The 14,793-nt window shown below is 28.0% G+C and overlaps 2 protein-coding genes across 12 annotated transcripts in view; one reads left to right on the forward strand and one right to left on the reverse strand.

The window, feature by feature from the left end:
- LOC132939713 (uncharacterized) overlaps window positions 1-7,563 on the forward strand; it is a 47,920-nt gene extending 40,357 nt beyond the window's left edge. Inside the window, exons 3-4 of one of the 3 annotated variants that reach the window (XM_061007043.1) lie at window positions 6,702-6,940; window positions 7,274-7,563. In XM_061007043.1, the coding sequence (XP_060863026.1) occupies window positions 6,702-6,940; window positions 7,274-7,280 (246 nt within the window). In that variant the 3' untranslated portion in view covers window positions 7,281-7,563. The other 2 variants (XM_061007041.1, XM_061007042.1) reach the window with 2 other exon arrangements.
- LOC132939712 (inactive ubiquitin carboxyl-terminal hydrolase MINDY-4B) overlaps window positions 7,549-14,793 on the reverse strand; it is a 62,742-nt gene continuing 55,497 nt past the window's right edge. For 8 of the 9 annotated variants that reach the window (XM_061007034.1, XM_061007036.1, XM_061007035.1 and 5 more), the window contains 2 exons: window positions 8,712-8,870; window positions 7,697-8,004 (listed from right to left, as the gene is read on the reverse strand). In XM_061007034.1, coding sequence (XP_060863017.1) covers window positions 7,953-8,004; window positions 8,712-8,870 — 211 coding nt within the window. In that variant the 3' untranslated portion in view covers window positions 7,697-7,952. Of the gene's footprint in view, window positions 8,005-8,711; window positions 8,871-14,793 lie in introns of all 9 variants that reach the window. The other variant, XM_061007032.1, reaches the window with a different exon arrangement.

Here is a 14,793-nt window from a genome sequence, read left to right on the forward strand (position 1 = left end):
ATATAATATTCACAATTCGCATTAAACTTTCTTAAATATTTCTTATCCTTCTATGGGTTATTGCCATTTAATGAATACATAATTTAACCGTGTAGACAGCTTTACACAAATGGCAAATTAACGCATAACATGTAGCCCATGGAGGTAGTTAAATGAATGTACATGAAAAAACTTTTATGCTCGGGGGTCCGTCCAATTATGTAGGTAGGTAACTCTTAAAAACAAATTAATTTTACGACAATACTAAAGAAGCAAAACGAATTAACTTAGTTACAATCCAATTTATTAAACACCAATATATTATGTAGGTATGTGTATAATATATAAAATTGTAATATGTTTTTTTAATTATGCATAGATTTAATATATAGGGATAACTCCAAATTAGTATCTACGCTTTCTTCGTATTAAAAATAAATATAATTGTTGTTTAAACTTTAAATTACATATGAGCACTTGACTACTTAAGATTAAAATATGGTTCTCTAACGTTCTTAAGTTATACGTATACATTTTCTGCAATGGACCATTATTATACAAATATAACTACGCCTTTGTTATTTCCTTTTAGAATAAATAACAATATTTGATTTGGATCAAAATACATTTTTTCAGTGATTTTATATAAACAAAATAATCTCGGATTGGTATGTAGCAGGTACATTCAAAATAAAACCCATTGTCAGTGTAAACTGTAGAGCCAGACGCACAGATAACTACAAATCGACTTATATATATGCCATGCTTTTTTAATTAAAACTATCCAGGGCTCTTTATTCAACTAATTCTATTGGTTTCTACTGGCACTTCAATTAATATTAACGTTGACACGGTTGAACAGGTGAATTCAATAACTTCCATTTAAACTGTCTGTGATAACATAATATAGTCGAGCCACACGTAGAGATGCAATTCTGCCGTCGACCACGTCTTGGAAATCGCCGTAAAATTGCTCCTAAACCGTAACTTAATTTATATTAGTCTTTGTGATAAACAATAATATCCCGATTTGCTCTTCGTATATAAGTTTATAACATTTCGGTACATTAATGTAAAAAAAATTAAGTCTAAAAAACATTACCATTACTAGGTGTTTTATTATACTAATTTTTTGGTGAAAATGTTACGATCTATTCAACATAAATATTGTGTTTTCTGTTTTTCTGCTCAAATCTGGATTAAATCTTTATGAGGTCCTGGGTCCAAAATATTCAGTAAGGCCGCACTTTAAAAAATAAGGCTAAAAAGGTTTATTTATTATTATTGTATTTTTTGTATTTTATACGTAAACAATGCATTATATTATTATACGAATTTAGATTCTGAGCGAAGCGATGAATGTAATGATTTTACAATGATGTGTGTTTTTTTTGTAATTTAAAAAATTTTTTTTCTGTTTGTCATCACCTTTTAGGACAGTAAAAGTGCTTGGATTTTCTTCAAAAGTAACTTTTCTGATGGGAAAGTGAATCTAATTGGTACTTTGGGGGGTCAAAAGTAAAAATATCCGTGTAGTTTTCAAAAGCGACGTGAAAAACAAAAGAAAAATTAAGGAAAAACAGGAATTTTTAGGCAAAATTTGTTTTTGAGGAAATCGATTTTGGTTTTTGGTGCAACTCTAAAACAAATGATCGTAGGTACATGAAATTTTGACTGAATGTTTATATAAGTATTTTCTATACACCATAACATTTTCCAAATATTTTGACTTATTTTGAGCTGTTTACGGACATTTTCAGTTTCCATTTTTTTTAGTTTTTTTTTTCTATAAATATCAATAACATTTTATTTGTTGGTTAAAAAAGCTTGAAAATTTAATAGAAGGCTCCTAAGTTATTGTTTCAAAGACAGATGAAAAAAATTACAAATCCTTGGTCACAGTTTTTATTTATAAGCATTTTAAGTTCAATTCTTGACAAAATACGGAAAAATCACGAAAATTAGCAAATTATTTTGAGTTCAGAATTCATAAAAATTTTTCTTTTTCAATCTAGGATTTGAAAATGTAATACAAGATTATTCATAAGTTTGTCTACCTTTATCAAAAAAAAAAAATGTCTACAAGAAAGTGAAATCAAATTTTTATGAGCGTTTGAAATTCATATTTTTACAACATTTAATATTCACTCGATTCCCGTGTAACAATTTTCTTATTTTGTTGAAATTAAAAATCATATGACTGTAGATACTTGAAAATTTCACCGAATGTTTATATTAGCATTTTCTATACACGATAAAATTTTGAAAATAATTTGACTCTTTTTGAGCTGTTTACGGACATTGTCTGTTTTCAATTTTTTTAATTTTTTTTTCTATAAATATCAATAACATTTTATTTGTTGGGTATAGAAGCGTGAAAATTTAATATAAGGCTTTTTTATAAGCATTGAAAGTTCATATTTTGACCAAATTTATAATTTAATAATTATTTTGTAGTTAAAAATGTATACAATGTTCAACTTTTATAGCTAAGGATTGAAAATTCGAAACAAGGTTCCACGTAAATATATATAAAATACTTTATTCGCAATATTATCATCAAATATAGTTGGTAATATCATAGGCTGACTGACCGTTTTCGCTTAGAATCGTTTTTCTTATACAATGATATTATATCATTGAATTCAAATTTAACACCATCCATTACAGTGACCCACTTGTAACCTACTATACAGCAGAGCGACATCCACTTACCCAACTTTCTTTTTCTTACTTTTGCATTTGAAAATTTTCTAATAATTTCATTGTCATTGATTATCTGCAAAACACCTTTTTCACATAACACTATCATTAGTGTAGCTCAATTTTCTTGTATGCCTAAGCGTTAAAGCGTGTTTATAGTGAAAAACGACGCGTGACGTTCTACTATATGATGGCGTGATACCGCAGGTATGGACAATCCGTTATAAATGTGGAAGGGCGTTTGCAGGAATTTGTCAAGGGGAGGGCAAAATGTTTTCCTTTTTACATTTTTTGTCTCAGTATCCTATTAGTTATAAAGTATTTTTGTGACATATTTTCTTTCATATAGGCGAGGAATGTAAAAATATTTATGAATTATACGTACATATAGTTGGTTAAAACTTAATCTTACAGCATTAATTTTAATTAATTTTTATGTAATTTTAAACTATCAAATACATTATTTTTTAATAGATAAAAGGTTACCGTTGGTTTTATAATTTTAGGTAATTTATAAAATTAAATATTTCTAACTTATTCAGTCACTGATACCACAAACTTAAAAAGTTTTAGCTATTGTAGGTACCTATGCCATCTATGAACATTTAATTTCGAGAAAGAATAATTATGGAGAATTGTTTTATTAGATTATGAATTTAATATGCATAAATCAATAAGTACCTACTGTGAATTATTTGGCTGCTATAAAAAAATCCATAGTAAAATCCGAGGCACTAAAAAAATGTCAAGTTTCGAGGTTTTGGGGCTACGACCTCACTTAACCCAAGCTTGCTTCCGGGGAATTTTAAAAAAGAAAACCCGTGGATAAACAGTGGTGAAATACTAAAATATTTTACGACCTTTCCAAAACGCATAGATATCACAAAATCGTCATTGTTCGTTTATCTAAGTTGACCCAAATATGTATACGTTATGTCACACTATAATGCGTAATATCATAATAATATATTAGTCGCAAATCGCAATGTAAAGTCGTCGGGTCAGGTTAAGTTGTACAACTTATACGATCAGACCATGCGTGAATGCGCGTTTTTTCGGCGTAGGTATACCTACAATTATATTATCTCTCCGAATGCGATTATTCGGCGTACTAAAAGTCACCATATATATTAGACACGCACACACAAAAGTGTATCCAATAACGATCTGCCTGGAATAATAAACGGTAAGTATGTACCTTACACCCATTATAATATACTACACCGTGCAGCAGCCGCGTTAGGCTCTCGGGATATATAAAACAGTGACTTTTCCCGCTGTTCACCGGAACTGCGACCGCGAGATTGAGATTTAAGACGAATGTCCTCGGTAGTTTACGCCGGCAATTCGAGCGAGACCACCGTAAAACGTGGGCGTCTTAAATATATGAGAGAACAACGCGAGAACTGTATATAATAATTGCTTTCGGAGAAGAATGGGTTTGCAAACTTCTTTGCGGCCGTGTAAAGGATATGGTAGATGTAGTGCTGCAGTTATAGCACAGTTGTAGTATAACTGACAATTATATATATATATTTATCCATAGACCGTAGTACCTATATACTTTTATCTAAGTATTGTATATATATATATATTATAGTCCCGGAACAAAAAATAAATAAAAACGGAAAATCGACAAAACACTATATATAATATAATACGATGTCATATGTAGGTGTATATATATATAAATATACATGAACCCTTTGTTCTAAACGTGTCGAACAATGACAATATAAACACGCGGCGACAATATCTCTTTGACTTGGGTACACGCGATGTACGGCGGCGCTGATGTATAATATACAATAACCGGACGACAAATCGTCGGCTCATTGGAATTCGATAGGTGGGTTACGGTATGTACACTGTTTGTTTTTGTTGTTTAGTACAACATTTCCATTCGAAATACTCGGTATACTATGACGTACACAATGCACCCCTTTTTATTTAGAACGTATATTCAGTATTCACGGTCGAGATAAAATATTGTATACGCTACACCGCCATCATAACTATATATTATTTAATATTAATATTAATAATATATTGTATAGTTTAAAATGAAACTCTAATTTTATTTTGGTGATTTACAAGCGAGCAGGACTAGACAGTGTAATATTTTATGTTGTACCAAACTAAACTAAAAATATTAATTTTAAAACGCTTTAAAACTCTGGGGGGTTAAAATGCATTTGGCCGGTGTTCAATGACGTGTTTAAACTGCTAGTACAGCAGTACCTACCTATATACGGATACACGCAACTCGTGCACATTGGGCTGAATATTAATCTTTAAATTATCGTCTGTCAAAACTAAAGTCCTCGACTTGCATGTTATACGTCGTATATTATAGTGTTTGAATAAGGCATGTGAAAAAAACTGAAATATTAGATTTTTGGCTACACTGGTAAATAGATATTTACATACCTATCTAATTTTTTTTCTCATATACTTTATTATTTATACTGTATAAACTATACGTCATTTGTAATTGCGTTAACTATATTAACTGCTTAAAACAATATAAGATAACAGTTAGATTGCATTGTAGTAACATAGGACACAGTAGACAGCTGGGAGCGATATTGTTTCTAATTTAATAAATTAAAATAATAATAATAATTAATGTGTTTCAAAATTGGTACCTATACTCTAATAATTGTTTTATATAATACTATAAGACAATAATTAAAATATATTGATAAGAATATTTGAATGTGAACCACATGTTCTAAATGTATAGGAGTGTGTGTGTGTGTGTGTGTATAAGAAATACACAGCCAAATCTATCGCACTGATGGTTCTGAAATCCTACATGTGTAATCCTATACGGCTATATCCGCGAGATTGTGCACCTCGAAGCCAAATAATAAAACTGTACATTTCAAACGAACCTCTCACGGGGGTATTTTGTTATTTGATATTTTATTGGCTCACGAAAAACGATTATTTTGTTTTGTTTGTATAGGGTTGCCATTAGTTAACGCCACGCCGTACAGAATCGGCTAGTATTTTATATTATAATATTATGATGATACAAATTTCCAAAGTTGTATTCAAAAGTCAAAAGTATAAATACATTTTTAATGGACAAATAATACATCCAGTCATAATATTATACTCATATTTGAATGTAACTATTTTTAATTTTGCATATAAAATTATTTAATGTAGGTATTGCCATTTACCACTGGTTCTACGTGATTTAGCCAACTTGTACGTTATCGATGATAATATTATTATTGTGTTAATACACGATATTGCATAAAACACGTGTTTATATTATAACTAGTCCCCTATGTAATAAATTATTTTTATCTTCCATTTAATTAAAATGAAAAAATGTTCTTCATAAAATCATTATTTATCAATAAATTGTTCTTATTGTTCTATTTTGTAACCAGATTAAATAAAAACTCTTTTAATACAAAAAAAAAAAAAAAATAAATAAATAAAATCGTTATAATTATAAATGCATAAAGAGTCTTACAAACCTTAAGAAAATCATTATACAGACATTCAGTAGTCAGTAGAAGAATTTGTAGGTACAATATTATTATTGATCAAAATTTTTTCCAAACTTGTTATTCTGTTAATATTTTCGATTTAGTTTTCAATTCAGAGGATTTTGTGCATTGAAAAGAGTTATTTTTCAGACATAGTCCGGCTGAGATAACTTAATCTTACGTCGTGGTTTTGATAAAAACAATAAACGTAATACGGATTTACCTTAACACAAACGAATAAACAAAAAAGGTTCCAATCGACGCACATCCATGTTTATTTTATCTTGCCTATATTTCGTACGACGGCCACATTCACTATAAATGTATAATATAAAATACAATGTGTAGGATAAACAAGTTTCGTTATATAAAACGTTTTGACGGAAAAAAACATTAAATATAATATAATATTTTGCAGTGCATTATCAGCTATTCAATATTTAATTTGATATGAAATTTAACGATACAATACGTTAATATTTTTGGTTTTTGGTTTTTTTTTTTTGATAGAAAAACTTTTTTGACATGGCTTCTATCGAAAAGAGGAACGGTGCAATGCAAGGTGAGTCACCGAGAAGTCGTCCTAGTTTGTCCATCGTCAACTCGCTGGACGTCCTCCGACAAAAATTAATGTATGAAGTGGCGCGGCGACACGTAGATGAGAACCAGAAAGTGCTGTCGCAAAACCACCAGATACTGAAGAACTTAGGAAAGCGGTCACTGTTTCCTTTTATCGAAGTACCACGGAGGTACAACGTATTTCTTATATAATGATACATCCATACATCGAGTTATTATTTTAACTTTTTTTGAAACAGACTTATTGAAGTATGCTACTAAGTTTTTCATTGTATTATTTAACTCATTCAAATACATTTTTAAATATGACTGTGGCTAATAGAATTTTAAAAATATCTGTATAAATATGAACTTCTAAATTCAAGCGTCTGAATGGGATCATCTTATTTATTTTCTCTACCTTTTTTTGCTTTTCTTTATAAACAATACAAATTTGCGATTTATTTTATAGATACCTATGGATTTAGGAATTCTCGTGCTTAATAATTACATTTTTTTTACAGGTTTTAAATGGAAACCATTTGGATTTCGACGGTTTAACAGCGTTATTATTTATGAATAATTTATTTAAATGCAATATAATTGATTTTATTTGTTGACTTTACCTAATACTGTAGACAGCCAAATCATTGTTATTTTGTTTTCAATTTATATATTATATGTATTTCCAGTATATAAAAAAAAAATACCTAGAATAAATATATTATGTCGTATATTATACATTAAAAAAACGCAATCCACAGACATTATTCACCATAATATTATTATACATACAACATACTTGTTCCAAAAAAAATAACTTTCAGTATTCTATATTTAATTTAGTTTCTTTGTATTTTTTTTTTTTTTGATTAATTAAAAATTAATTAGAGCATCGTAAAGTGATTTAATACCTGTTATTTTTTAATAAAAATATATTATTATACTACAGGATGCATCGTATTAATTTTTTTATTTTTTAATTGAATACACAATATATATTTTATGAATAATTAGTATATTATATAGGTGTACAATATATTATATGCATTATACATATACTATGGTCTATTTACTGTTAAATTATTGGTATTTTAGTAACCACACACAACAACCAATTTTTAATAATTGTTGTTGGACAATGAACAACTGTAGGTAATAGGTATACTGTCACTCTAAATAATGTAACTATATTATGTTTTATTAATTCACCGCATTTGTAACGCCCGTCCACTGCACCGAAGCTCCTTCCCACCTGTCGAAGAGAAACATAATTATATCATACAATAAAATTACAAATCGCCATCTGCAGTGGTGGTTTTACGAGGTGTTGGTGAGTTACAGGCCAATCTCTAAATCTAGTACGAGTTGAGACCCAAGTTTATGAAAGGGACTTGCGAATTTCGGCCATAATAACTACCATTACATATCAATATTCGGTATACTAGCATTCCCCAGGAGACACCGCAGTCTCCAACACTGTTTTATTGTATGGTTTTTTTCCCGATAAGTGAGTTTGTCGTAATTTTTTTTTAATTGAATATTGCAGGGTTTCTCAACCTGTGGTACGCAGGGTAATGGGTGGGCCAACCCTACTATTGGTTTGCGTAAATGTGATGATCAGTAGTAAACATGTATGATAAGTGTGTAACTCTACATAGTCATCATCGTTTTCAAATTACAAAACATTTAAATAATAATTCTATCATACTATATAATAGGTATAAATGTATCGCACAAGAATTTCTCCTAAACCTAACCACTATCAACGGAAAAATATGTACATTTTAAATATATTATGTACATATGCAAACTTTTACCAACCTCTCTCTCCCACTGCCCTCGGGACTTGTCAAGAACCACCTCTGTCATCAGAACGTGTTGATAGGTAGGCTTAGGGCATAGGTTATAGGTATTGGTTTAATGTGTATTATGAGTTATGACTAAGGAAAAAATATTCACTTTGTATGTATAAGACACTCGACCAAAAGTAGAAGCGACGTCGTGTTGTTAATATCGTCCGTGGCCTTCATCATCCGTGTCTGTTCGCCATGGTGCGATCGCGTGTCCACCGTCGCGTGGTTTTCGCTACCGCTACACGAATAGTGAGTCAATGGGAATCTGGAAAAATTGCGTACAAATAAAACATAATAATATTAAGAACGATAATTTCGACAAAATCAATATGACCCAAAATCAGTAGAAATTATTTGAACAATAACGTCTACTATATTATACTCTACGTACATGGTTATTGACTGTACTAAGTAAACAATCGAATACTGAAAACTTTAAAGTAATAAACAGTCGTGAAAATATTCGAAAAAGCTACAAATGCATGTATATATACACTGTACACTATACAGTATATCGACCGGTTATTTATTTCTTTCGAATAAACGCAGTACAACTCAATAGATTTATTGTCGTGTGTTGTATTACATATTATTTACACAATAAGTATAATATAATGATTTCGAGTTTCCAGTTTCATTTTTAAACTCGAATATTACTTTAATAATAATAATAAAAGTGCAATAAAATTGTATTAATAACTCCAGTTAGTGGGCGTAATTATAATAGGTTTTGTCACAGGGCGAAAACTCTTGAGTTCAGGGTTCTAGAACTTAAAACTTTTAATGTGAATTATATAAAATATATTAAAAATATTGATCTGGCGAAGAGTTTGTCGAGATAATATTTATAATTTATGCCACACATAACATACATAATATGTAATTACATATTATATAGTAACGTATTATTCCAATACGATTTGCAAACTTACTTAACATCTCATCGGTTGAATAAATGTCAAACGTTATTTATATGTGAAGTAAATTATGGTTGCTCAAAATGGTGGTGAAAACTCTCTCGTAAGTATTCGATTATATTATATATAAAATTATAATAAGTAGGTACATGGATACTGCCTACTAATCATGTAAGATATTATATATATAGCATGGCGTGTTAATCAACGTGTTAATGTTTTTTACAATTTTTTTTTAGGTAATCTTAGTTGTTGTAAAACATAGTTTTCAAAAAACAATGATATTTTTACAATTTTTTATCGTTATGAAGTTTAAATTTTTTTATCCTTTTTTTTAAATGAGAATTTTGATTCATATAAATTGAATTTCATACGAATCGTAGTTAATTAGTTAATTAGTTAGCTATCACTATACACTGCACTATTATATAAAAATATACGTACCTACTATAATATACATCATACATAAACTATTTCCGAATCTTTACCTAATGCTCACTACATATAAAGATACTGTACTTTTATTTTGTACGTATGTGATATGTCCTCATTTCTTGATAAATTTAAAAACGGATTTCGATGTAGTTTTCACAATTATTATTTAATGCATTTTAAGGAAAAAGTTGTAGGATGTAATACGACCAATAGAACTCCTACACCCAGAAAACTGATCAGTAAAATATAAATTTACTTGTGGCGTTATCTGTTCAGTATTTACGTGATGAAGTAGTTTTTTTTTTTATATAAAAGTCAATTATCATCCCGGCAATAGCATTAACTGTACGTTATTACCTTGCATGCTCCCAAGTATCGGGTGCTCAAAATTTGGAAGTTTTGCTGAACATGACAATTCCTATAATATAATGTACCTACTACAGTAAAGTACAATGTGTCAGGTGGTGGAAATTAAGTCACAATTTCGTAATGCTTAATAATAATGAAAAATATAATTTTGATGAAATGTAAGTACCTATCATGTTGGTTCAAACTAATTAGATCAATACAATAAAATAACTGGAAAAAATTCAGATATTTATGACTTTTTTGGCAACTGAAAAAAAAGAATACTGTACAATAATGGCTGTATATAGTTATAATGAATTGAGTAATAGACCAACATTTTGTGGCGTACCCCTGTACCTCTTCCTATCAAAACTTTAAATACGTATAATTAATTAAATATTTGTTCAAAGTGTTGTTCATATAAATTTAAATTATCAAAAAAATATTCTGATTTGGAATATTATGAAATTAAAAATGCTTGTGGCCATTTATAAAAATAAAGACTTAATCAAGTTATTTTATAGAAATTTAATCTTATAAAAAAAGTCAAGCCTTTTAAAAATAATTTATGTTTACTGTTATAAGAAGCACATTGTTTATTATTGAGTATTTATTCATTATCACAAAACAATCACTGAAAGTAAATAATATTATATAATGTGAGACGAGTATTGGAGTATACAGTAGACGTGACTAAACCTTTGTAGTAAAGGGAAGCCTTTATTAAATCTTTTATTCATGCATTTTCATATTTCCCGAATTTATCTTTTTTTATGAAAACAACTAAAAAATACTGTTAACTAAGATGTTGGTAAAATCACCAACATTTATGATATATTTTTCCTATTTGTATATTTTGGAGTTTTACAGTCATAATTTGATGTTCTAATGTATCTTGACAATTGGTTAAAAATCAGGTTCTTTGATCAATTTTTAAGTAGCCAAAATAAAAAAAATATTTGATCTAATTGTGAATTTGTCACAAAGTTGATCAAGAACAAATTTGTACGATTGATATAGGTATAATTTAGATTATAACAGAGTGCAATCCAAATTTTATCTAATTTGTTACAGTTTTTTGTATTAAATAATCTACATTTAATGACTTATGACTATGGTATATTATATTCATATTGAATGCATTGTAGAATATATTTATAAGTTTTTGCCAACTTTTTTTTAACATATAATAGGTAGTAAAATCTAATTTTTTATCATTATTGGCAACTAATACGATTTACTAATCAACACGTATTTCAGTAGGTATACGGCATTCTCGTCACACAATTTGTACTTGTTTTTAATTGTTTTGGACATTTTATTACTTTAAGCATACATAACATATTCTACCATAATCTATGTTTTTTCAATAAAATACGTACGGTATTTTAAAAACCTTTAATTCAACTAAATAATTATATCACTCATACATTTTAATTATACGTGATATTTAATATACTACCTAGCTATTACCTAGCTATTAATAAATATTATATTTGCATAGCAAATTTATCTGTATCGACGGTCCATATTATTACCTATTAACATGATCTCTAAAAGAGATTAATTTTGTATGACTCAAAGACCACAATATTAATAATATATATTATATATAATTGATAAATGGTAACATTTTTGAATTAATACTTTGTATAATATTATTTATGTACCTATTATGTCTAAGCCTATATTTAATAATTAAATAGATTGGTAGGTTTATGGTTATTTAATAGATAAGTATGTAGTTTGCACATCTGGTCTGAAATCAAAGTACAAAAAGTTGTATACATTCAATTATGACTTATAAGTGCTTCCGGTGCTTAGTCCGCCACCTCTCATTGAAATTGTATTAGGTTCATCCGTGGACCATATGTATAAATTGTAATCGGAGTGTAGTCCACTTTACTCTATACTTAATGCTAGCCTACAAACAATTCAATCAAGTTTCTGCCTATTAAAAATATATTTTTAGATTATTTTATAGTTTTAATAATAAAATAATGGGAAATTTTTAAAATTAATTTATAAAAATAATATTATTGAAACATAAATAATATTAGTCATGGTACAAGTGTTCCAAATAAAATCTGAATTCCAATTTTGTTTTTAAAATCATTAAATTGAAACGTTATCGGCCCTTGTGGTATTAAATTAAAACTCATATGTATACCTTTATAATATTATATTTTATTAAAATATTTGAAGCACCAGTGGTACACCTAACCAGTGATCAAATAATAAATGTTTTATATTAATTCGAATAAAAAGATAAAAGTAACATCAATAGAAAACTTTTATTTACATACCTACAAACATTTTATTAATAAACGTGTATATTTTACTTTTAATAAGGATATTCGTAAATAATTTCTTTGTTTTAATAGATAATCTTTATTATTAATTTACATTTCGTAGTACAGCTAACTTTGTACTTAACTACTAGAAATACTACTAGATTCCACAATGACATCAAACATAAATCAAAATAAGTGGTGACACATTTAAATCATTATGACTAAAAAGTAGAGAGTATTATAAATAACATTAAAACCAAAGAAAAAGTTATAAGTAAACGACACATATCACGGAACTACGCGACATACCGGTTGAGAACAGTAGACCTAGTGGGCAGTGGTTAGTATGTACCTTCTACCTTCTCTAAAATCTAAATAAGTAGATACACGGTTACCGGATTTTCTAGAGTGCCCAAAATCCTAAAAATGATGAAGACTTACAAACAAAATAAAAATATTTATAGAAGTGGCTTACTTGGGGCAGTTTTGAACTTTGACAATATATATCTCAGTTAATAATTATTGTATGGGGCCAGTAAGCACTAAGCATATCAAAAGTTGTGTCTTAGTCTATACTTTAATATGGATTTTAATTTAAACTTGTATACTTAATTCCTGATTTTATATATTTTTTTTGTGGCTGCCCCAAGTTACCTTTGAAAGAGCGTATCTTGGGGCAGTTATTTAATTTTGATGAAAAACTGATTTTGAGCCTATTGTGTTCATTTTGGGGCAAAATACATGAAAAAAAATGTTTCCTTACAACATTTAATATAGGAATGTGTCATTAAAATTGTATATAATTTATAACTATGTATTAGGTAAATAGATTAATAGATACAACTAAAAATGCGACTTTCTAAATTGTAATTTTGAATATTCAACTTAAAACAAGTAAGTTAGGTAATAAAAAGTCAAATTAAAAAAAAATTACGCTTTGTACATCTACTACCCTATGATCAGAAACATAATTTATATTGAATAAAAAAACTGATGAATTAAAAAGATGGTGTCCCAAGTTACGCTTAAAATAAAAAAACATCGATAACTTTAAAAACATTTGACATACGATGATGATTTTTTTTTCATCTCCACTAAAGATGTAGAAAATAAATATGTTTCTTAACAATATTTACGAAATTCAACTATAACATAAGTAAATCGCGGTTGATTTTATACTGTTAAAGCTGTTAGTAAAGATATACTTTTTAAATATGAATATATAGTTATGATCCCTTAAACTTACAACAACTTTGATGTCTTCTGGACTTTGCAAATATTGTGTTGATTAATTATCCGATTCAAAAATTATCTTATAGTGATAACAAAAGAGGTAATAGTGACAATAAGCCAAAACGACATTTGTGCCCCAAGTTAAGCAGATGCCCCAAGTAAGCCACTTCTATACTTCTATACTTTTTTTCCAAAAAAAAATCTGTTATGCAACTCTTTTAATATAATGTTTTTATACATTTTAACTTATAACTTGATGGTTATAGTTAATTATAATAACTATTAATGTTATAATAAATTATAAATTGTAAATAAATAGGCAATAACATTATTTTAATATGAAATGAAACGAAAAATTTGAAGAAAAAAAGTTATTAAGCCACATTATTTTGGCTCACTTTGATTGTCTTAATAAAATGTTTTATATTTATTTGCTTATAAAGTATTAAACATTGACTGTGTTTTTAGTTAAATATATTACAAATGCTTGAACGCTAAAAAATGTCGAATGTGCAATGTTTGCACTACAAAATTTAATGTGTATGGAATACATTCTTCATACATTATTCTAAATCGCGGTTATTATTTTTATAAGCCTCTAATATGGTCATGATAATATCTATTATTATTAATGTCAAGTTATGATAAAAGTTAATAACAAAAATTTACAAAACGCATGTATAATATATACTATATAGTAAAGTATATACAGCGTGTAATTTCAATGTTCAAAAATTAAAAATGTTCAGCGTTTGTCATCGTATATATTTAGTATTTAATCGTTTTAAATGTAATAATGAAAAGTATAAGATATTAATGACGATTTTTTTTTATTATTTAATTTTTGTTGTTATTTATATTATTGGTATGTTTATATTAAGAACAAATATGCTACAAATAGCTGCAATACCGTTTTATCTAATTGTGTTTTCATGTTTTAATCACTGTTGCACTTAGGTCT

This window comes from Metopolophium dirhodum, chromosome 2, assembly GCF_019925205.1.
Source record: "Metopolophium dirhodum isolate CAU chromosome 2, ASM1992520v1, whole genome shotgun sequence".
Lineage (NCBI taxonomy): Eukaryota > Metazoa > Arthropoda > Insecta > Hemiptera > Aphididae > Metopolophium > Metopolophium dirhodum.